The 22182-nt window shown below is 47.1% G+C and overlaps 1 protein-coding gene across 6 annotated transcripts in view; it reads right to left on the bottom strand.

Annotated features, from left to right (window-relative positions):
• CLASP1 (cytoplasmic linker associated protein 1) overlaps positions 1–22182 on the bottom strand; it is a 266904-nt gene that overhangs the window by 9371 nt on the left and 235351 nt on the right. For all 6 annotated transcript variants that reach the window (XM_023745324.1, XM_023745323.1, XM_014446407.2 and 3 more), the window contains 2 exons: positions 5952–6158; positions 4628–4744 (listed from right to left, as the gene is read on the bottom strand). In XM_023745324.1, the coding sequence (XP_023601092.1) occupies positions 4628–4744; positions 5952–6158 (324 nt within the window). The remainder of the gene's footprint in view (positions 1–4627; positions 4745–5951; positions 6159–22182) is intronic.

The following is a 22182-nucleotide window of genomic DNA, read 5'->3' as shown; positions in this document are numbered from 1 at the left end:
CTGTCACTGGGACCTACAGGACACCTACTACATACATAAAAGGCCACTCCACCAACTCCAGGAGACATAGCAGCTCTACCTAATACATAGAGACAAACATAGGGAAGCAGCCAAAATGCGGAGACCAAGAAACATGTCGCAGATGGAAGAACAGAAGAAATCTCCAGAAAAAGACCTAAATGAGACGGAAGCAAGCAAACTACTGGATGTAGACTTCAAAACAATGGTTATAAAGTTGCTCAATAATCTTAATGAGGATGTCAAAGACCTAAAAAAGGGCCAGTGAGAAATAAGGATACACTAACTCAGTGGTCGGCAAACTCATTAGTCAACAGAGCCAAATATCAAGAGTACTTCTTCAAAATAGACTCGCCCAGGCCGAAAACCGACTTCTGCGCATGGGCCACAAAGTTTCAATCACACTGTACGTGCATGCCGCACGCGGTATTTTGTGGAAGAGCCACACTCAAAGGGCCAAAGAGCCGCACGTGGCTTGCGAGCTGCAGTTTGCAGACCACTGCACTAACTGAAATGAAGAATATTTAAAGCCAATCAAAAGTAGAGGATACTGAGAATCAAATCAGCGATTTGGAATATGAGGAAGGAAAAAACACCCAATCAGAAGTGCAAAAACAAAAATGAATCCAAAAATATGAAAAAGTGTAAGGAGCCTCTGGGAACGTCAAGCATACCAACATTCGCATTATGGGGGTGCCAGAAGGACGAGAGAGAGAGAAAGATACTCAAAACTTATTTGAAGAAATAATGACAGAAAACTCCCCTACCTGGTGAAAGAAATAGACTTACAAGTCCAGGAAGCACAGTGAGTCCCAAACAAGAGGAACCCAAAGAGGCCCACACCCAGACACATCATAATTAAAATGCCAAGAGCAAAAGACAAAGAGAGAATCTTAAAACAGCAAGAGAAAAGTAGTTAGTTACTTGCAAGGGAGCGCCCATAAGACTGTCAACTGATTTCTCAATAGAAACTTTGCAGGCCAGAGGGAATGGCAAGAAATATTCAAAGTGATGAATAGCTAAGACCTACAACCAAGAATACTCCACCCAGCAAAGCTCACATTTAGAAATGAAGGTCAGATAAAGAGCTTAATGACAAGAAAAAGCTAAAGGAGTTCATCACCACCAATAAGTATTACATGAAATGTAGAAGGGTATTCTTTAAGAGGAAGGAGAAGAAAAAAGATAAAAAATATGAACAATAAAATGGCAATAAATACATATCTATCAACAAGTGTATCTACAAATCAAAATATATAAACAAGAAATCTAATTAACAAAATAAAGTGATGAATAAAATAGAACCAGAGTTATGGAAACATGGAACAGACTACAAATCTCAAAGGGAAAGGGGCAGAGGGGAGTGGGAAGCGATTAAAGAAAAAACTTATATATATATGTATTACCTATGGACACAGACAACAGGGTGGTGAAGGCCTGAGGCGGAGTGGGAACCAGGGGAAGGGGGGCAATGTGGGGATAAAAGGGGTACATCTGAAATACTCTCAACAATAAAGACTTTTTAAAAACCCCCACACAGTGTGCTGTCATAAAGACAGACATATAGGCCAATGGAACAAAACAGAGAGCCCAGAAATAAACCCTCACATATGTTGTCAAATGATTTTTGACAAGTGTGCCAAGACCATTCAATGAAAAGAGGGTAGTCTTTTCAACAAATAGTATCAAGAAAACTGAGTATCTACAAGAAAAAGAATGAAGTTGGACCCTTACCTAACACCTATGCAAAAATTAACTCAAAATGGATCAGAGACCTGTGTGTAAGAGCTAAAATTATAAAACTCTTAGAAGAAAACATAGGGAAAAAGCTTCACAACACTGGATTTGGAATGATTTCTTGGATATGACACCAAAAGAATAGCAACAAAAAATTTTTTTAAAAATTGAACTTCATGAAAATTTAAAATTTTGTGCATAAACAGACAAGGAATTAATACCCAGAACTTAAAGAGAACTTCTAAAACTTAACAGTAACAAAATCCAAACAATCCAATTTAAAAAAGGGAAAGGACTTGAATAGACATTTCTCCAAAGACAGACAAGTGGCCAACAAGCATATAAGAAGATTTTCAACTCACCAATCATTAAGAACATTCAAATCAAAACAGCAATGAGATACCACCTTGCCCCAGTTGTTAGGATGGCTACTTATCAGAACAAGAAAATAACAAGTGTCAGTAAGGACGAAGAGAAACTGGAACCCTTTTACACTTTGGTTGGCGTGTAAAATGGCATAGCCACCGTGGAAAACAGTTTGGCAATTATCATATGATCCGGTAATTCTAGTCCTGGATATACACCCAAAAGAACTGAAAGTAGGGACTCGAAGAGATGTCTGTACACCCATGTTCATAGCAGTGTTCTTCACAATAGCCGAGGGTGTAAACAACTCAAGTGTGCATTACCAAGATGTGCAACAAATGGAGTATATTATTCAGCCTTAAGAAGGAAATTCTGGCCGAGACCGGTTTGGCTCAGTGGATAGAGCGTCGGCTTGCGGACTGAAAGGTCCCAGGTTCGATTCCGGTCAAGGGCATGTACCTGGGTTGCGGGCACATCCCCAGTGGGAGATGTGCAGGAGGCAGCTGATCGGTGTTTCTCTCTCATCGATATTTCTAGCTATCTCTCTCCCTTCCTCTCTGTAAAAAATCAATAAAATATATTTAAAAAAAAAAAAGGAAATTCTGACACGTGCTACATCGCCAGTCACAAAAAACAGAGACACTGCCTGATCCCACTTACATGAGGCACCTGAGGAGCCAGTTCATAGCAACGGAGAGTAGAATGGTGGTTGCCAGGGGGGGAAGTGGTGGGATGGGGAGTCATTGTTTAACAGGGAGAGCTTCAGTTTTACAAGGTGAAGAGTTCTGAAGACGGATGGTAGTGACGGTTATACAACAATATGAATGCACTTAGTGGCAGAGAATCGTACACTTCAAATGGTTAAGAAAGAAAGTTTAGTTGCGAGTGGGACGGCCTGGCTCCTGGTCAGGACCTGGGCTCCAGACCCAAGGCCTCCATTGAGAGGGGGCAGCAGCAGGGCTGGCTGCAGGGCAGGGATGAGAAGACACCTGTCACTCTCAGCTCCTCATTAGAAGGGTCACGTGAGATGACTGCACAGCTCCCTCGTTAGGAAGGTAAAAAGTGCAGACAAAACTGAGCTCTGACTACGTGAATTATGGATGAATTGTCTATTTTATAAATCGAACTCCCTTTGTCTTCTAGGCCTTCACTGCGGCCAGGAACCACCCAAAGGCCCCTGCTGGAGGCAAGAAGAGGGGAGGGGACTCCCAATCCTTCCAGATGGGGGTCAGGAAAGGGATCAGTGAGGAGGCTGTGGGAGCAGAGGGGAAAGGGGAAGCTGCAATGGAATCGGGAGCAGCAGTCCCCAACGCCTCACCACACCTGATGCACACATCTCCCACCTCGATGCTCACGTCTGTCTGCAAGGAGAGTGGTTCTCACCCAGGGGCCGTTTTGTCCTCCAGGGGATACCTGGCTGTGTGCAGAGACTTTAGCGAGTCACAACTGAGGGGCGAGGTGTGCTACGGGAATCTATAGGTGGCAGCCAGGGACACTAAATTCCCTGCAACACATAGGACCTCCCCCCTCCCCCCCAGCACACACACACAGAGTGGCCTGAAGTGTCAACAGTGCTGAGGGCCCACAGGCCGTGCTCTGGAAAGGCGGGCAGAGGCAGCTTTGCTGGGAACTCTGGGAAAGCAGGACTCCTGCTGTGATGCCCCCACCTTGTCGAAGGAGCAGCGCAGGGCGTCACCTGCTGACTCCTCCTTTCCTCAGGAGCAAGGTCAGGCTCTGCTAGCTTCCTGCTTTTCTAATCGCACCGCTGCCGGGCCCCGCCCCACAGGCAGTCCTGGAGCAGCTCGGGCCCTTCCCCACGGAGAGGACCACCAAGGCACCCGCCTCCCACCCTGCCTCTCCTGCCAGAGCTTGGGTTTCTACCTGCTCTCAGTAGCAGGTTCATCAGATCTGAGTTTATTTTAAACCAATAAGCACTCTAGCCAATAGTCCTTTTTCCTATTTTCTGCCCGATTCTAAGCTACTCTTAAAGAAAACATGAGCGGCAGCACAGGCTGTTGAAATCTTGGCTTCGGGAGTTCAGATCCCTGTATGCTCTTGGGCAGGTTAAACGCGGGTAACTGTCCTCAGCCACAGGGATGCTGCCCTGAGTAAATGAGTCAACACCACCAAGTGCAGAGAACGGTGCCTGGGACCTGGCGGCACGTGGTGAGTCGGCCATCAGTACCGTGGATGCCCCGAGAACCCAGTTCCGACCCAGCAAGCTGCTAACCCAGCAGGCAAATCTCCTTAGCGTTTCTGTGAAAGAAGACAAGCCGCTTTCTAACAAAGTCACCTTCCCTTTGGGAATAAACAGAGTTACAACAGACCCCGCTGTAACTTGCCGTGACTTCGCTATCTAGTTGGTCACTTTTATCTTTAGGAAAATGCTTTCGGAGAAATGAGGCCCAGCTACAACACACACGATGAGGAAGCCCGTGGGGTCCAGCGAGTTCTGGCCTGCTGGCAGGGCCCCAGGTGCGCCTCAGCCATGTAACAGGATACATACCTTGCTCCCCGTGAGCTGTGCGAGGTGAGGTTTCAGCTCTTCTCCGATTACGGAATAAATTGCCACCAAGCAGAACACACTGGCCTTCCGCACACTACTTTCAGTGTTGTCATAACCCTACAGAGTCGGAGGGGAACACAGAAAGGAAACGAGATCAAAGATTCGTTTCACCGTCAATATTTCAACATTTCCACAAGTGCCCTCAGAGCTCAACCTTGGACTTGTCAAAACAACCAGGGTGTAACTCAGCTCTGCACCTGATCCGGAGAGCTTCCCGGAGGCTGGGAGCTGCGGCCGACCTGCCCCGCCCGGGCCACTGCAAGGAACTGCCACAGCAGTCCCCAAGCCTCGAAGGAGACAGAACAAGGAGGAGGCGAAGGGGGACAATAACTTGCTTCTTTCTACTTTCCGGTGGTAAAACAAGTTTCATGTGTGAAAACCCTTTAAAGAAATGAGAACTACACACTCTCGAGCCCGGACATCAGTTAGCACCGGCTAGAGCTGGACCTCAACCTACCGTCGCCTCATCCACACCCCACCCCACCCCACCCCCGGAGGGACCTGCCTGCTGTTCCCCACACAGACTCCAGGACTTCCCAGCCACTGTCGTCCCCCCTGCCTGGCGTAACCCAGGCCCCGTGCTCAGCAAACAGCAGCACCACACGTGGCTCTGATTTCTCTCTCTCCTGCCCCACGGAACTCTCTCTCCAGGACCCCACGCGACACCGCCTCCCGGATGAGCCCTTCTCTCCTTGCCACCTGCCAGGAACCGCCACTCCTGCTCTGTTCCCAGCTGTCAGCTCGCACCTCCCTGGGTAGCTTAGCACAGCCCGGCATTTCCGCTCGTCGGTGCAGGCTGACGGCCCCTGAGGTGATGCCTATCAGTGGAGACCATCTTCCCCCCAGAGCCTATCTAACTCCACGTCTCATGCTCAGGAGGGTTTCAATCCACATTTGCTGGGTCGGTGAGAGCAAGGACCACTGTCTGATTTCCCACTCCATGGCCCACCTGCCCAGGGCTGGGGCCCACAGATGTGCAAAAAGGGTTTGTTGAAGGAATGAACAACAACAAAAATGATCCAAATATGTTTACAGTAAACAGAGTTCATTCTCCAGCCCAGTTCCAGGCTGCCAGGACACTTCCTTGCTGCACTCCGGGGAGGGTAGACTGGGAGCCGAGAGAGAAGACGTGAGGCAGCCACACCACACAGCTTCCCAGGTTCTAAAAACAGGTCACCTCCCAACTTTCCCTACCTGCCCCGCTTCAAGCGAGCAAGGGAAGCCAGGCCCCGCGCCCAGCCCGCAGGCACCGCGCCCAGCCCACCTGCAGCAGGCCCGGGATGATGTCAGCCAGCAGCTGCAGCAGGGACTCCCTGGCGATCCTCTCGACGACCTTGGTCTGCATCTTGATGGCAGCCAGGTTGATGGGGTAGTCGGCCGTCTGGATGATGGGGCAGAGCACTTTGATGCACTGCTCCGGGTGGATGGAGCTGGCCAGAGTGGACGCAGCTTCCTCGGCGGCTCTCACCACCTGAAACACAGGTCCCCCCCGAGCGTGAGTGCCACAGCCAGGAGCAGCCAGAACAGTGCTCCTAATTCCAGAGCCGAGCGACATACTTCGCTCAATGCCGCCGTCACTGCCTCGGGCCAATGTTGTTCCAGAAGTTTGAAGGGTAATTTCCCAGGGGTATGGAGGCCCTGGGAAGGCGGGTACAGTGGATTTTGGCAAAAACCTTAGAAAAGTGGTTCTCTGAGTGCAGCCTGCCCCACCCCTCCACCGCAGCAGCAGCCGCGACCTCCTTAGGAGGGCCACCTCCCCGGGCCCCAGACCTGCGGCCTCAGACTGTGGGCTGGGGCCGCAGCTGTGTCAAGCACTCGGAGACTCTTAGGTGCAGGGACATTTGAGAGTCTGCCCGAGGAGATCGGACCCGAGAACAGAAACACTCCCCACGTCTGTGGGCCCCACAGCAGGAATAACGAGAGAAATGGAAGGAAGTCGGAGTGGCCACAGCACGCGGGTTCCAGCTGCAGGGAGGGTCCCGAGCAGCCCTGGGAAAGCTGCTCGTCCGGCTCACACGCTCACCTCACTGCAGAGGAGCAGCTGGCCTCTGAAGGGCCCCGGCGCACTGGGACACACGAAGGGCCACAGGCACCCTGTCATAGGGGAAGCCGAGTGCAAAGCCCAGAGAACAGGACGGGCAGGGGCTTGGGCTCAGAGAGCTGGAAGCAAACCCTAGCCCATCATCCACACAGGCGAACCCCACCTCCTGGTCCGTAAAACCAGGTCATGTGAGGAGGGATGGAGATATCTGGCCAGTCAGTAAATGACAGTAACTACTATTGATAAAAAGGAGTACATACATAAACGATATGTGAAAACACCAAACCGTAAAGAGATATGCATTTCCTTACAAACACAGTGACAATCCAGCACATTTATCCTCGGGCCAGCCCGCCCTGTCCCTCTATCAGAACCACTCCACAGTCCCCAGCAAGGCGGGCCTGCCCTGCTCCTGTCTGCCGGAGGGTTTGTTCTGTTTAAAGAAGCTGAATTCCCAAAGTCACATTTCTTTCTTGTTGGGGACCCTTTGGGCTTTCCCTGAGAGGACCAGATATCTCCTTCAGGCATGACTAAAGGGCAAGTGTCTCCTTAAATAAGATCACCCGCTCACCCCACCATCACCTGGTCAGCATGCTCATGGACACAAAGCATACACCTAGGATTATGCATTAATCCCTTAAAGAGCCAAATGGAGACCCAGGTTAGCAGGGTTCAAGGGCAAATACTGTGTAAGTGTGAGGACACAGGTGTGAAGAGCATCCAAGACTTGTCTGTGCTTCCTATACACGTAAAAGGTCAGGCTTGGCAGCGAAGCACTGCGGAGAAGTGATTTTAAGAGTCATGTTCTACCCTCAAAAAGCTCATACGATTCTTAAGATTTTCACAGCCCCAGCAATTTTTTTCTCACCACCCTTCTCCCTGCCTTCCAGCTGTGCTCAGTGTGTGCATCCATTCAGTCCTGTGTGTCAGGGGCTAGCTCAGAGCTCAGACCAGAGGTGCAGACAGTGGGCCCCAGCCTTGCCCTCAGGGTGCTGGGCAGGTGGGGTGGTCCATACAGAGGGCAGCATGAGGATGCAAAGGCCCAGGAAATGGCGGCCGAGGCCAGGGAAGCGGGTGGGGCCAGGTGGTGGGAATCTGCTACCTGAGGAGCTTCTTGCAGTTGGCCAGGCCTGGGCAGAAGGGTGGTGAGGGATGGGAGTAGAAGGACTGTAGCAGGATGCTCCAGTGTTCTGCAGGAATTCTTCCAGCTCAAGGCTCCCGGCCCTACAGAGCCAGCTCCGCCTACCTCTCTCCTGCACAGCAAGCCAGTGATGTGAGTTGGCCACAGCAGACTGGGCTTGCATGCACCTCAAAATCAGTGGGCGGGCTTCCCTGTCAGCAAGTATTAGCTGAGTCACATCCACGGGACGCCACGTTAGTTTACGGACACATGGAAATGAGAGTATTTAAAAGAAACCCGCGGTGAGTTTTTCTTGACAACTCAATCTCCTGCGGAGTGCAGCTTTTCCTACACAGATGCCTCAAAGTAGAGTGCTGTTTGGCCCTGGTGTGCACACGACCCTTTACCCCACGAAGGCAGAGTCCAGGTTTGCGTGGGCACATTCTCAACCTCAGAGAGCAGTACCACACACAAACCTCCGCTCGACCCTCTGGCGAGGAACTTCATTGGTCTGAGCCACAATTTTTAAAAACTCTAAAAGGAGGATTTAAAAATGCAGACTACCCTGGCTGGGTAGCTTAGGACATCGTTCCGATAGCCCAAGAGTGCAGGTCTGATCCCAGTCAAGGCACATACAAGAACCAACCAATGACTGCATAAACAAGCAGAACAGCACACCGATGTCTCTCTCGCTCTCAAACCAATAAAAGCCCTGCTGTCACTATTCCTTGGGTGAAGAGAGTATACGAGTGACCACCCTAGGAAACACATGAAGGTACCAGCAGGCCTTGCTGAAGGGACACAGCGGCCAGCCGGAGCTGGGGCTGCCAGAGGGCAGAGCTGTCCAGAGGATGCCTCCTGCCTGGCTACTGCCCACGTCGAGTGGGTCTGCCCACTCCAATAATCCCTCTAACACACTACCTTGGTGACCATGTCGACGCCCTTCAATCAGCATGGCGGACCAATGAGGCCTGGCTTTGGCTGGTCCTTCTCCTGAACTTCCCACTGTGCCCTGGTGATGCCGAGCTGAGGGCCCGCCCTGCACAGGCCCGGCCGGCCAAACCTCAGTGCCCACATCTAGCCCCTGTACATTCCCTGAATGTGGATCATGTCTGCCCTTCACCATGCTAGGCCTAGCTACCCCTAGGACCCACTCGCTTTAGCAGAACTGCAGGAAGCTCTGTGTGCACACTGCACGCCGCACCTAGACATCCGCTGGGCGTCTCTGCCACCTCACTCCCTGCACCTAGACATCTGCTCAGCGTCTCTGCCACCCGACTAGCAGCTCCGGGAGGGCCAGCACGCACCTCAGCCACTGTGCTCTCCCGCACGTCCAGCACAGGCCATGTCCACTGTACATTAGGGACATTATAAACGTCTGTCGAACTAACTTTCCCCTCGTGCATGTAGTTGTAAAGTACTCACAACTGGCAGTCGCCCCTCGGCATGCCTCGCTGACCTGCATCCACATGCTCCAGCTAAGGAGTGGCCCAGCCATTAAAGAGGAGGCAAGATGTCTACCAATGACCAACATGAGCCTCAGGGAAGCCCTGCACCAGAGTGCCCCCTTCCAGGTGACATACTGGAAAGGACAACACAGATCTGTTCTTCGGCAAAGACTTCCGTTCAGGTGAGCTTCTCCCTACAACGCTGTCTAAGAGGGCAGCATGTCCTGGAAGAGCTCCATCATGCGGTGCGTGATCGGAGATGAAGTGCTCTTCTTCCTCCTCGGCTCCTGCACACCCCGTGCTGAGCTGGGTAGCTTAGGACATCACCTTAGGACAAGCACAAGCACCCTGACAGGCTAGCCAGAAAGGAAACTGAGGAAACGGTGGGTCTTAGCTCTTAAACTTGGAAAAAACAAAAGGATCAGGAGACTCTGAATGATTTCATAGATAAATCCAAGTTGGAAAACAGTGATGTACAGAAACAGACGTTTAAGATCCCAACAGGAGCCCTAGCTGGTGTGGCTCAGTGGACAGAGCATCAGCCTAAAATGAAGGGTCCCTTGTTTGATTCCAAGTCAACAGGAGATGGGAAGCAGCCGTGGGTGGGAAGGCGTAGGCTTTAGGGACAGACTGGGATTCAGGCTCAGCAGTGGCCCTAACAGTCACAACAGGAGCAAACTAACCCTCCTTGGGCACCTCCCAGGAGTCTCTGGGCACAGAGACAGGGAGCAGCGGCCAGGTGCACATGAGACCTGCCGCAGGCTCCTCCTCCCCGCCAGGCTCTCCTTGCTCACTGTCATCAGGTGTGGTGAGCTGCTGCGGACACGGAAGGCTTCAGATCTATGGAACTCACACACGAACCAGAGGAGACCTCCCTTCTACAAAACTCCACAGCACGAAGCAGCTGATCCCATGCACCTAACACAGGGAGGCTTCTAGAATTCCCGAGAGCAGAATGCAGCCGCTGCTCCTCCAGGTGGGCGTGGCGGCACTCCCTCGCACTGTGGTCGGACCCCAGGACAGCTCTTCCTGCCAAGGCAGGTCGGTGCTCCTGGCTTCGCCGTACATGCCAAACCCCGGCTCTGGCAGGCTGCTTGAGTCAGGGTGAACTTTAGGTTTTGCCCTGAGTTCTATGTAACATAAGAAGCAAAGATTAGCAATGTAAGCACATGAAGAGCAAAAGTAAACATGGGCAACAGAAGGAAGGGAGGGCAGACTGTTTAGTAGATTAGATGTCAGGAGGAGGCAAGGATTTAGAAAGGGGGGTGGGTGTATGCATGAGAGACAGCAGATTAAAGAGACTTTTGGATCATAATCCACCTTGAAGCTATCACAATTATTCCAATTCTGGTGATTTTGCTAGTCTGGTTAGAAACATAGAAATTCTTCCTTTTCAAAGTTAGTGAAATAATATTGTCTAGCAAGGAAAAGCATAATTTCCTTATCTAACTTTTTAAAAAAATGAGATCATTACTCAGAATACTAGAGAATGTTTGCTTAAAGATAAGGTTTCTTTTGGAACAAAGAACTTGTCAAAATTGGAACAAAGAACTTGTCAAAATTTGAATTGCATGTTTTAATAAGTTTGATCTGGCCCTGTCACAGACACATCAGAATAACAGGCTCAATAAAAACATAAATAGATAGATAGATAGATAGATAGATAGCAAACGTCCAGAATCAAAGTGCTCTTCCCAGTGGTTACTCCCAGCTTAGCTCTGCAATCACTTGGGAGCCAGGGAAAAGGTTGGTGCCACCTCCCAGGAAAAGCTGGAAAGACCTTATAAAAAAGGTTTGACAAGCGTTTTAGGCAAATTATGTTTTTGGTAAAAGAGAGGCTCTGATAAAAATTCTGGGGTTTAAGGTGCAGCGTCCACACGGCCTGGACCCAGCACACGAGTCCTCACATCACCAGCTCCGTCCAGTGGGAGGAGGGAGAAAAGCAAAGCTCCCGGTTCAAAGTGTGGAAATCTGAGTTGGGACCTGGTTCTGTTGTCTGGTGATCTTGGGAAAATTTATTTTACTTTCTAGGCCTCAGTTCCCTCATCAGTAAAATAAGGGGGAGAATCAGAAGAATTTCTACATAATTTTGGGTTTCAAAACCCTCTCTTCTACCCCTACTGGTTTATACTCCCCCTAGAGACACACACCCAGAACATTTTAGGAGGCAGACTCTGAATGAGATGGTCTCTACCACCAGCCATCACATCCTCGCTTGGAAAAGCAGACTCCGGGCGCAGTCTACCGCTTTCCAGTGAGTGCGGGCTCTCAGGTGGGGCCTTACTATGCCTTACCCCCAAGAGGCTGACTAGAGAGGTTTCTGGTTTCATCTTTTCGTTAGAAAGTATTAACTTACAAAGGAAATGGGCTTCTGGCCACACCTCAGGATTGGGCCATGAAAAACTGGAGGTTCATAACTATAAAGGTTAAGGTGTGTCCCTCAACAGCCAGTCCCATCAGCTGGAGGCTGGACGAGAACAGGCACTCCTCCAGCCCCCCCTGGGCTAACAGGGAAGCAACACCACGGTCGGTCCGGAGACATAAAGTAGTTTCCCAGTTCACGCCCTGCACTGTTCTCAGGGCCACTGACCGACCGACCAACCGACCAACTGCGGCTGCTTTCACGAGGGGCGCCCGAGCCGCGCCCAGCACAGGGTGTGTTGAGGACGTGGCTGGACAGTGGTTTTCGTTGCTCTTTGGAGCAGCACCTCACTCACTACGCTGCCTTCTGACACTCCACCCTGTTCTCCGGCTTTGGGGTTTGTCCAAAGGACTGCGTGAAGCAGAAGCCCTAGTCCCCAGAAAGTTCTCCTTCCTTTTTAAAGTAATATTGGTCTAACTTTGTTTTTTGTTTTAATTCCTTAAGTCATAAAGCATTACATTAACTAGAAATTATTTAAAACTTAAAAATAAAACCCCTGGAAATTTAACAGTGGCTGCTTTATGTTTACATAAGACTCGAACGTCCCCACACAAGCCACACCACCTGGGGCTGGGCTCCCACGCGCCACACATCACGCGCCAACACGTCAGCGCAGGGACGTAAGGCGATGGTGATGCTGCCGCTGCTGACAGGCCAGTGTAATCAGAATGTACTAATGACCAAACCGTCTCCATTACAGATGATCTGTAAGAAACTGAGCGGGTACTTATTTTACGTTTATTTGCAAGACACAAGGACTGGGAGCAACAAGCATCCTTACACTTAATGTGCATAAAACGATGAGTAATTAGCATATCGACTATTCACCACGTAGCGAGCCTCCTGAGGACGGGCTGTCCGACAGCAGCTTAGGAGCGATCTGCGCGCAGCAGGCACTGGAAGCACATCTCCATGTCACTGTCTTTCCTTCTCACACAGTCACGCTGGTGCGGGAGCAGCTGGGAATGAACTGCGAAGCTGGAGGTGCAGAGGCTAGACCCAAAACAAGACTTCCTGCCTCCATTCAGACCTCACACTACCCCGGAACCTCGTTCACTGCATGAGTTCTCTTATGAAATCCTCTTAATCAAGGAAGGTGAGACTCTGTACCCCTCCCCACAAACAGATGACAAACTGAGATGGAAAGAGTTAGTTAGTAGTTTTCTTTCAAAACAGAAAATGGGCTTGAGCTTTTAAAAGGCCACTGTCAAAAGCCTTAGCCCTTTCAAAGTGTTTGCTAAAAGCTAACACTACTGTAACCATAGTAACTTCACTAAGGGGCCCTGAGATGCTAGAGCATGTTTTATTTACTGAGAAGGTAAAAAACGAGGACCTGGAGAATGAGAGAGATTTACTTAATTCAACTAGGAAACATGAAAACATGCCGAAGCTGGCAAGCACTACCCTTTAAAATAAAAACTCGAAACTGGCATCGCAACCCTCTGTCTTGGCTACTGTGGAATGTGTCAGCTCAGGATGCAGATGCCTGAGGTAGCCTCCATGCCTGGTACATTTTCAATATTTAAAAAACAGGTTTGCATGCACAACTCCTTTGAAAAGACTCCAAGAAAACAGACCATGGCTCCTAAGATGACACACCACCTTATACCAGCCTTGCCTCATTCATCTTCCATAGGCTTTTATAATAACGTCAATTTATAGAAACAGCATTTCAAAAAGTTGCCCTTCACTGCTACAGTCCCACAGACGGAATACCAGTGTGCACCATGGTGTGGCCACCACCGCAGCGGGCAAGGGAAGACATGGGTGCGAGGTGTGCCCTGTGCCAGCCTCTCGGCCTAGTGCTCTTCACCACCCGCCGAAACCCGGGTCCTGTCTAGGAATCCAAACCTCAAGAGAGGGAAGCCCCGGGATGGCACACTCTAAAGTACTGGTTAGACAGGAACGTAGACTCTGCCTCCCTGGCTGGTGTAATAACTGGGTCTAGAGACACTTAGATCCTTTTCAATAAATGTCCAAATAATGTCTGAATAAGTGTCTGCAATGATGAGAAAGTATGACCAGAGTAATACTGTGTGCAGTATCATATGCCAGGACGATGGCCACAACACAAATTATTTTGCCCTAAAAAACAAAAACAAGGAACAGAGACAGATTGGTTAAAATAAGAGCAAGACTAGAAGAATTTTGAAGGAAAAGGAAAAGAAAACCAAAAACAAAAACCTACATATATAGGTGCCCAAGTTAGGAGCTTCTGGCAAAGCGAGAGCCACACTTTGTCACAGTTTACAGAGGGCAGTGCATGGGGGAGGCTGCCAGCAGCATCAGCTACAGGGTGCGGACACCCTTGGGCTGTAGGAATTTCACGCAACTGAGGGCCCTAAATTGACTTTGAACAGTAGGTTTCCCTGCCTTTGTCCCTGAGGCAATTTAAAGGACTTCACACCTAAGACATTCTCTCCTAAATTTCTCATTTTGCAGGGAAAAAACAGTGAGATCTCTCAAGAAAACAGTAAACAGCAAATGGATTACTTAATTCTGTTTACTTGTACTTCTGAGGGCCCACGTCAGTCTCAAAGTTGAAGATCAGGATGCCCACTTTAAAGACAGACCTCTTCCAAAGGGCAGCCAGCAAGTGCCACACATTGCAGACGGCTCAGTTTCACCTCAACACCACATTCTACATATGTCCTCCCCGTGAAACACCTGATGTCATATATGCAGAAGAACACCAATTTTATTTTGCTTTTTTTGTTCATGTATTCTCATTAAGAAGAAACTATTGTACCAAAAAAAAAAAAAAAAAGGAAAAGAGGAAAGAAGTCAGCACAAGTCAGTTGCCTCTTAAAACAGACACATGCCTGGTTTGTATCTTGGTTCTGCCAGGAGTCGCCATGCATTAGCTGGCAAATTACGGCACCTCCTGTGACCCTCTTCCCTCACCCGGGAATAATTTTGTTGACTATATTAGTTCATCTGGTCCTCAGATTTTTAAAAAAATCCTCACCCAAGGCTATGTTTATTTATTTTAGAGAGAGAAACATTGATCAGTTGCTTCCCATACACACCCCAACTGGGGATTGAATCTGCAAGGGAGGCATGTGTCCTGACCAGAAATTGAACCTGCAACCTTTTGGTGTATGGGACAATGCTCCAATCAACCGACCCACCCGGCCAGGGCTGGTCCTCACATTTTTAACATGAGTTATTTAAGTCTAAAGTATTTTGTTCAAACATGAGTGATTATCATCATCACGCAATCAAGCAAGATTTCGAAAGCCTAAGTTACTGGTGTGCAAACACAAGCATCACTGAAGATTAAAAGTGGCGGCAGAGTAAGTGGATACTGCACAGTCATGCTCCCGAAACAAACTGGAATTACAACTGAAATACAGAAAAACTTCCTGAATAATCAACGGAAGACTTGCTAGAGAGAACCCTGACACCCGAGGACGGAAAGTGGAGACCACATAGAGACTGGTAGGAGGGGTGGAGGCACCAAAGGGCTGGCTGGGCGCCCACAGACAGCAACTGAGTTCTGAGAGGTATCTCAGCTGTGGGGGTTGCCACTGAGAACTCTGGGATCTAATCCCCAAGCTGGGCTCCCCAGCAGAGAACACTAGGACTGAGGAAGGTACACACATAACATCTGGCTGTGAAAAGCAGTGGGTGCTGTCTGCCAGAGAGTAACAGCTGAAAATTCAGACACCCTCTTAAAGGGCCAATGCACAAAATTCCCTGTGGAGCCATCCACCTTGCGCTCTGGCAGAGGGAGGGTGAAGTGGACTGGAGCTATGAGGGCAGAAGCCAGGACTGGGGACTTGGGGGATGGAGCTCAGAAGGCAGACACTTTGTTTCCTGGGCTGAGTTATTCCCTCACACAGCAGAGGACCTCTTTCCCACATAGACATCTGCCTTGCCTGGGGGGAAGACAGTTGACACATCCTACTGAAAAGAACCTTGCCCTGAGGCCACTTAAGAGATTAAAAATAACAATTAGCCTCCAGGCAGTAGCAACCACCCCACCCTGTTGAAAAAACTCTCCCCACACCTGAGGACGATTGGGGGGGGGGGCGGGGGGGGCGGGGGGAGGACAGATTTAAAGTTGGAATCCTATTAGTCCAGCGGTTCTCAACCTGTGGGTCGTGACCCCCTTGGGGGTCGAATGACCCTTTCACAGGGGTCGCCTAAGACCATTGGAAAACAAATATATAATTACATATTGTTTACAGTAGCAAAATTACAGTTATGAAGTAGCAACGAAAATAATTTTATGGTTGGGGTCACCACAACATGAGGAACTGTATCAAAGGGTTGCAGCATTAGGAAGGTTGAGAACCACTGTACTAGTCTGTAGGCAGAGGCAGTCTCTGGGGGCTTTGAGTCTTTGCCTGATCTAATTAGTCAGAAACAGCCTTTAACACTGTCTGCACTAGAGATTGAGAGGTGTAGGAGGATCTACCCAATACATAGTCACAAAGCTAAACAGAAAGCCAAAATGAGGAGACAAAGAAACAACCCCCAAATGAAAGAACTAGAGAATTCTCCAGAAGAAGAGATAAATGAAGCAGAGATAAGAAATTTATCTGGGGAAAAAACCAAGATGGCGGCATAGGTAAACACTAGAGTTTGCTGCCTCGAACAACCACTTCAAAAATACAACTGAAAGACGGAACGGACATCACCCAGAACCACAGGGAGGTTGGCTGAGTGGAAATTCTACAACTAGAAGGAAAGAGAAAAGCATACCAAGACTCAGAGGAGGTGCGGTGCGGAAGTAAAATACTAAGGTGCGGAGGTGCATGCGGGCTGGCGGCTGAGGGCGCGGTTGTCTTTTTCAATCGGGAGGGAGTCTCAGGCTCTGAGCTCCAGTTCCGGGCGAGTCTCTGGGGACCCAGACTCATACGGGAAAAGCGGGACTGTCTGGCATCAGTCGGAACTCGAGGGCAGCTTTCTCTCCGAGGTACTTGCAGCAATTGCTGGGACACTGAGAAGTGGGGCCTCTGAAGGCAGGTCTGAGAGTATCCATAACTGCTCGCTCCACCCTGTTGATCCCCTGGGACCCGCCCCGCCCAAGCCTTGCACAGAGGCATTTGCTAGATAGCCTCAGGCAGAGGCTAGATTAGCACCTCCCTAGAGATCCAGGACAGAAGTTCTCCCACTGCAGACACAGCTGATTCTCACAGCCAATTGGCCTGGAGGTCAAATCCCTTCCAGTGTTACCTACAACAATCAAGGCTTAACTACAACAAGACTGTGCACAAAGACCACAAGGGGGTGCACCAAGAGTGTCCTCCTCAGGTAATTGGGGAGGCTGAACCACTGGGCCCTAGAGGACACTTAGCACAGAAAACCACTATATCAACACAAGGAAGCATAAACAATGCGGAGACAAAGAAACAAGACACAAATGACAGAAATGGTGGAAAGCAAACTGCTGGATATAGAGTTCAAAACCACACTTTTAAGGTTTTTCAAGAACTGTCTAGAAGCCGCCGATAAATTTAGTAAGACCCTCGAAAAGACTGGTGAGACCGCCGATAAATGTAGTGAGACCCTCGATGTTGTGATAAAGGACCAACTAGAAATTAAGCATACACTGACTGAAATAAAGAATACTATACAGACTCCCAACAGCAGACCAGAGGATCACAAGAATCAAGTCAAAGATTTGAAATACGAAGAAGCAAAAAACACCCAACCAGAAAAGCAAAATGAAAAAAGAATCCAAAAATACGAAGATTGTGTAAGGAGCCTCTGGGACAGCTTCAAGCGTACCAACATCCGAATTATAGGGGTGCCAGAAGAAGAGAGAGAGCAAGATATTGAAAACCTATTTGAAGAAATAATGACAGAAAACTTCCCCTACCTGGTGAAAGAAATAGACTTACAAGTCCAGGAAGCACAGAGAACCCCAAACAAAAGGGATCCAAAGAGGACCACACCAAGACACATCATAATTAAAATGCCAAGAGCAAAAGACAAAGAGAGACTCTTAAAAGCAGCAAGAGAAAGAAAGTCAGTTACCTACAAGGGAGTACCCATACGACTGTCAGCTGACTTCTCAACAGAAACTTTGCAGGCCAGAAGGGAGTGGCAAGAAATATTCAAAGTGATGAATGCCAAGAACCTACAACCAAGATTACTTTATCCAGCAAAGCTATCATTTAGAATTGAAGGCCAGATAAAGAGCTTCACAGATAAGAAAAAGCTAAAGGAGTTCATCACCACCTAATGAGTATTCTGTGAAATGCTGAAAGGTATCCTTTAAGAAGAGGAAGAAGAAGAAAAAGGTAAAGATACAAATTATGAACAACAAATACACATCTATCAACAAGTGAATCTAAAAATCAAGGGAATAAATAATCTGATGAACAAAATGAACTGGTGATTATAATAGAATCAGGGGCATAGAAAGGGAATGGACTGACTATTCTTGGGGGGGAAAGGGGTTTGGGGGATGCGGGAAGAGGCTGGACAAAAATCGTGCACCTATGAATGAGGACAGTGGGTGGGGAGTGAGGGCGGAGGGTGGGATGGGAACTGGGTGGAGGGGAGTTGTGGGGGGAAAAAAGAGGAACAACTGTAATAATCTGAACAATAAAGATTTAATTAAAAAAAGAAATTTATCTGAAACAGAGTTCAGAGTAATGGTGGTAAAGATGCTTAACAGCATGAAAAAGATACAGTAACAATGAAAAAAGAATGGTCTGAGATAAAGAATGACATACACAAATAAAGAACATATTGGAAAGAACACACAGCAGATTAGGAGAAGCTGAGAATTGAATCAATGAATTAGAAGACAGACTTGAAAATATCACTCAATCAGAAAACAAAAGAAAAAAACAATTAAGAAATAGGAGGACAGCTTAAGGGAGCTGTGAGACAATGTGAAACATAACAATATTAGAATAGCAGGTATGCCAGAAGAGGCAGAAAGGGAGAAAGGCAGAGAGAAGGTGTTTGAATAAATAATGGCAGAAAACTTCCCTAACCTGGTAAAGGAAAAAGTCACAGAAGTTCAGGAGGCACAGAGAACCACAAACAAGAAGAACCCAAACAGGCTCACGCCCAGACACATCATAATTAAAATGCCAAAAATTAAAGACAAAGAGAGAATCTTTTTTTTTTTTAAATATATTTTATTGATTTTTTACAGAGAGGAAGGGAGAGAGATAGATAGTTAGAAACATCGATGAGAGAGAAACATCGATCAGCTGCCTCCTGCACATCTCCTACTGGGGATGTGCCCGCAACCCAGGTACATGCCCTTGACCGGAATTGAACCTGGGACCCTTCAGTCCGCAGGCTGACGCTCTATCCACTGAGCCAAACCAGTTTCGGCCAAAGAGAGAATCTTAAAGGCAGAAAGAGAAAACAAAACTCTTACCTACAAAGGAGTTCCCATAAGATTGACACCTGATTTCTCATCAGAAACTCTACAGGCCAGAAGGGAATGGCATGAAGTACTCAAGGTAATGGAAAGCAAGGATCTGAGACCAAGGTTACTATATCCAGCAAGGCTATCATTCAAAATAGACAGTCAAATAAAGAGCTTCCCAGACAAAAAAGGACTAAATGAGTACATCACCACCAAGCCAACATTACAAGAAATGCTAAAGATACTGCTGTAATGAGAAATGGAGAGAGAAAACTAGGCATACAGAATTAAAATGGCAATAAATAAGTACCTATCAATAATAACCCTAAATGTAAATGGACTAAAGGCTCCAGTCAAAAAGCATAGGGTAGCAGAATGGATACAAAAACATGACCCAACTATATCCTGTCTACATGAGGCCACCTCAGAACAAAAGACACACATAGGATGAGAGTGAAAGGATGGAAAAAATTTTTCCATGCAAATGGAAAAGAAAAAAAAAGCTGGAGTAGCAACATGTAGTAGTAAAATGAAAGGCTATCACAAGAGACAACAAAGGTCACTATATAATACTAAAGGGATCGATCCAACAAGAAGATATAACCCTGGTAAACATATATGCACCCAACATAGGAGCACCTAAATATATAAAAAAATCTTCTAGAGGATTTTAATGGAGAGATCAACAACAATACAGTCATAGTAGGGGACTTTAACAACCCAATGACTTCACTGGACAGATCTTCCAGACAAAAACTTAGCAAGGAAACAGAGACTCTAAAGGACACAATGGATCTGATGGATTAATTGACATTTATAGAACATTTCACCCCAACACAGAATATACATTCTTCTCAAGTGCACATGGGTCATTCACAAAGATAGACCACATGTTAGGACACAAAACAAGTCTCTACAAGTTCAAGAAGATTTAAATCATATCAAGCATCCTCTCAGATCACAGTGGAATGAAATTAGAAATCAACTAAAGTAAAAACACCCCAAAACATTCAAACACATGGAGGCTAAATAGTATGTTATTAAATAATGAATGGGTTACCAACAAGATCAAGAAAGAAATAAAAAACTTTCTGGAAACAAATGAAAATGAATATACAACAACCCAAAATCTCTGGGACACAGCAAAAGCAGTCCTGAGAGGGAAGTTCATAGCACTACAGGTATACCTCAAAAAACAAGAAAAATCAGCAATAAACTATTTAGCCCTACAACTTAAAGAACTAGAAAGAGAACAACAAAAGCCCAGAGTAAGCAGAAGGAAGGAAATAATAAAGATTAGAGTAGAAATAAATAACATAGAGACTAAAAAAAAAATACAAAAAAAAAATCAATGAAACCAAGAGCTGGTTCTTTGAAAAGATAAACAAGACTGATGAACCGTTAGCCAGACTCATCAAGAAACAAGGAAGGAGGACCCAAATAAATAAGATCAGAAACGAAAGTGGAGGAGTAACCATGGACACCACAGAAATAAAGATGGTAAGAAAATACTATGAACAACTATATGCCAACAAGCTGGACAATATGGATGAAATAGACAAATTCCTAAAAAAATACAAACTCCCAAAACTGAATAAGGAAGAATCAAAAAACCTGAATAGGCCAATAACAACTGATGAAATAGAAGAAGTAATAAAAAAAACTCCCACCAAACACAACCCCAGGTCTGGACAGCTTCACAGGTGAGTTTTACCAAACATTCAAAGAAGAACTATCAGCTATACTCCTCAAACTGTTTCAGAAAATCCAAGAGGAAGGAACACTTCCAAACTCTTTTTATAAGGCCAGCATTATCCTAATTCCAAAACCAGATAAAGACACTACAAATAAAGAGAATTACAGGCCAATATGTCTGATGAACATAGATGCTAAAATCCTCAACAAAGTATTAGCAAACTGCATCCAGCAATATATTAAAAAGATCATATACCATAAGCAAGTGGGATTTATTCCAGGGATGCAAGGCTGGTACAATATTCACAAATCAATAAACGTGATCACATAAACAAAATGAAAGACAAAAATCACATGATCATATTGATAGACGCAGAAAAAGCATTTGACAAAATCCAACACCCATTTTTGATAAAAACTCTTAGCAAATTGGGAATAGAGGGAGAACATCTCAACATGATAAAGGCCATATATGACAAACCTACAGCCAACAACATCATAGTCAATGGGCAAAAACTAAAACCATTTCCTCTAAGAACAGGAACAAGATAAGGATGCCCACATTCACCACCACTCCTGTTCGACATAGTAGTGAAAGTGCTAGCCATAGCAATCAGACAAGAAGAAATAAAAGGCATCCAAGCCCTAGTTGGTTTGGCTCAATGGCTAGAACGTCAGCCTGCAGACTGGAGGGTCCCAGGTTCAATTCCAGTCAAGGGCACGTGCTCAGGTTGTGGGCTCGATCCCCAGTAGGGGGTGTGAAGGAGGCAACGATCAATGATTCTCTCTTATCATTAATGTTTCTCTCTCTCTCTCTTTCTCCCTTCCTCTCTGAAACCAATAAAAACATATTTAAAAAAAAATAAGCGGCATCCAAATTGGAAAAGAATTATCATTATTCGCAGATGACATGATATTGTACATAGAAAATCCCAAAGACTCCCTCAAAAAACTACTAGACTTGATAAATGAATTTGGCAATGTAGCAGGATACAAAATTAACACCCAGAAATCTATGGCTTTTTTAATACATCAACTAGAGGCCTGATGCATGAATTGGTGCATGGGTGAGGTCTGGCCGCACACACCCATGGGGACTGATCGAGCCAGGCTGGCAGGGGGGATGGGATGCAGGAGGTTGGGCCCACCCCTGATCAGGGAGGGGGGGCGACTGGGGGCATGTCCAGCTGGGGGGGGGTGCCCCCCTTTCCCCCTATCAGGCTGGTTGGCCAGCCGCAGTGCGTGTCATAACAACTGGTTGTTCTGGCATTCCAGTGGCTTGGCTTTTATATATATAGATAATGAACTCACAGAAAGAGAAACTAACAATCCCATTTACTATTGCATCAAAAAAAGTAAGACACCTAGAAATAAACTTAACTAAGGAGGTGAAAGACCTGTACTCAGAAAACTACAGGACATTG

The sequence above is a fragment of the Myotis lucifugus genome, unplaced genomic scaffold (genome assembly GCF_000147115.1).
Source record: "Myotis lucifugus unplaced genomic scaffold, Myoluc2.0 scaffold_536, whole genome shotgun sequence".
Lineage (NCBI taxonomy): Eukaryota > Metazoa > Chordata > Mammalia > Chiroptera > Vespertilionidae > Myotis > Myotis lucifugus.
This window is presented reverse-complemented; position numbering and strand designations above follow the sequence as displayed.